Source organism: Pundamilia nyererei, unplaced genomic scaffold, assembly GCF_000239375.1.
Source record: "Pundamilia nyererei isolate P.nyererei 1_Seehausen unplaced genomic scaffold, PunNye1.0 scaffold00866, whole genome shotgun sequence".
Classification (NCBI taxonomy): Eukaryota; Metazoa; Chordata; class Actinopteri; order Cichliformes; family Cichlidae; genus Pundamilia; species Pundamilia nyererei.
The window spans coordinates 9,036-10,735 of record NW_005188267.1 but is presented as its reverse complement, the minus strand read 5'-3'; the positions used below and the strand labels follow the sequence as shown (position 1 = coordinate 10,735).

Here is a 1,700-nt window from a genome sequence, read left to right as displayed (position 1 = left end):
AAAGTGCCAGACTTGATTTTTGTTGGACTGACCTGATGAGGGCAGCAATGCGCCTTTGATACTTCCAGTCTACCGGAAGTTCAATAGAAGAAGAATAGCGGAAATGATGCCGTTCAGCGCTTGCATCGTGAATGAGTTTTGTTTGAAGAATTTAGTTTGAATGTATCGGTTGTTGTAGCAATAATGTCTTCAGTTCTTCATCTGAGAGAGTTTATAGAGGGGAGATTAACTGCTGCCGCAGAACAAATCTTCTCAGAGTTTGAAAAAACGATCGTCCGGTATGAGGAGGAGATCAGTCGGCTAAGACTGCTGGATATCAGACCCGGGATAAAGTCACACAGTACAGGTGTGGGGATTTCTGTTATTAGTAGTAAATTCGTGCGTTGATTTACAATAGTTTTTAATATAATCAGCCAATTACATGACAGCAGTCAATGCATTTCGGCATGTAGACGTGGTCAAGATGACCTGCTGTTAGTTCAAAGTGAGCGTCGTTTTGGGGAGGCGAGTTGGATTTAAATTACTTTGAGCGTGGTGTGGCTGTTTGTGCCACACTGGCTGGTCTGTGTTTCAGAAACTGCCGATCTGCACAAACGTCTGTATGATTTAGAGAGAGTGGTCCGAAAAGAGAAATTATCTAGTGAAGGCAGTTCTTTGTTTATGTCAGAGAAGAATGGGGAGACTGCTTCAACCTACAGGAAGGCAACAGTAGGTCCAATTATGACTTTTTGCAACTAAGATATGCAGAAGAGAATCTCTGAATACACATAACTAGCATTGTGTACCTAATAAAGTGACCACTGAGTGTGCATTGATTAGTAAAATATTAGAAAATTAGCATTAACATATACCGGCCTTCTTAAAATGCTGTAGGTTTTCATGATCATATTCTAATCATCCTGTTGTTCATTTGTTTGTATGTTTTTTTTCTTTTATTTATTTATTTATTTATTTATTTTACATTGTGTGGTAATCACTGGCAGTCACATCTAAAAATTGGACCACAGTTGTGCAGCTGCAGGGTTAATAACAACACCCAATCAACAAATAACTATGAGTAAATGTTTCTCTGGCAAAGTCTGCAAGAATGGAAGAATCCATGAAACCATAAACTTAATTCTCCATAGGTGACTATTGTCACTATTTTCTTGTGTCCCTTTGTTGAACACGAAGGTCTGGATGAGCAGCAGGTCTGTGACCAGGAGGGGAGCTCCAGTCTCAACCAGCAGGACCCAGAGCCTCCACAGACTAAAGAGGAACAGGAGGAAACCTGCAGCAGTGAGGAAGGAGAGCAGTTTGAACTGAAGCAGGAGGCTGAAGGCATTCATGTCTGGTCAAGGGAAGAGCTGACCACAACAGGTATGCAAAACTGTAATATATTATTATTATTATTATTATTATATAATTCAGAAATGAATATGACTCATATAAAAACATCACATGATGAGCTCACAAAGACAGGCGGTGTGCATTTCTGCCTGGGATACTACCTCACTGAAGACATGTTTTGTGTTAGTACAGTAAAATAAAAACTGGGTTTTAAATCTATATTTTATTTTCTGCATATAGATTTAAGTCATGTTGGCTCAGAACTGTACGCAGAATGTAGGAAAACCGTTGAGGCAATGAAAAATGTGGATATTGGCCACAAGGACCAAGTTGGACTAGTGATTTGTACGCCTCATAAATGATGACTTTCT

The 1,700-nt window shown here is 39.5% G+C and overlaps 1 protein-coding gene across 1 annotated transcript in view; it reads left to right on the top strand.

Annotated features, from left to right (window-relative positions):
* The first annotated feature begins 103 nt into the window (after nt 1-103).
* LOC102199267 (uncharacterized) overlaps nt 104-1,700 on the top strand; it is a 3,665-nt gene continuing 2,068 nt past the window's right edge. Inside the window, exons 1-2 of the mRNA XM_005755045.1 lie at nt 104-346; nt 1,174-1,359. Of these exons, the coding sequence (XP_005755102.1) occupies nt 184-346; nt 1,174-1,359 (349 nt within the window). The 5' untranslated portion in view covers nt 104-183. The remainder of the gene's footprint in view (nt 347-1,173; nt 1,360-1,700) is intronic.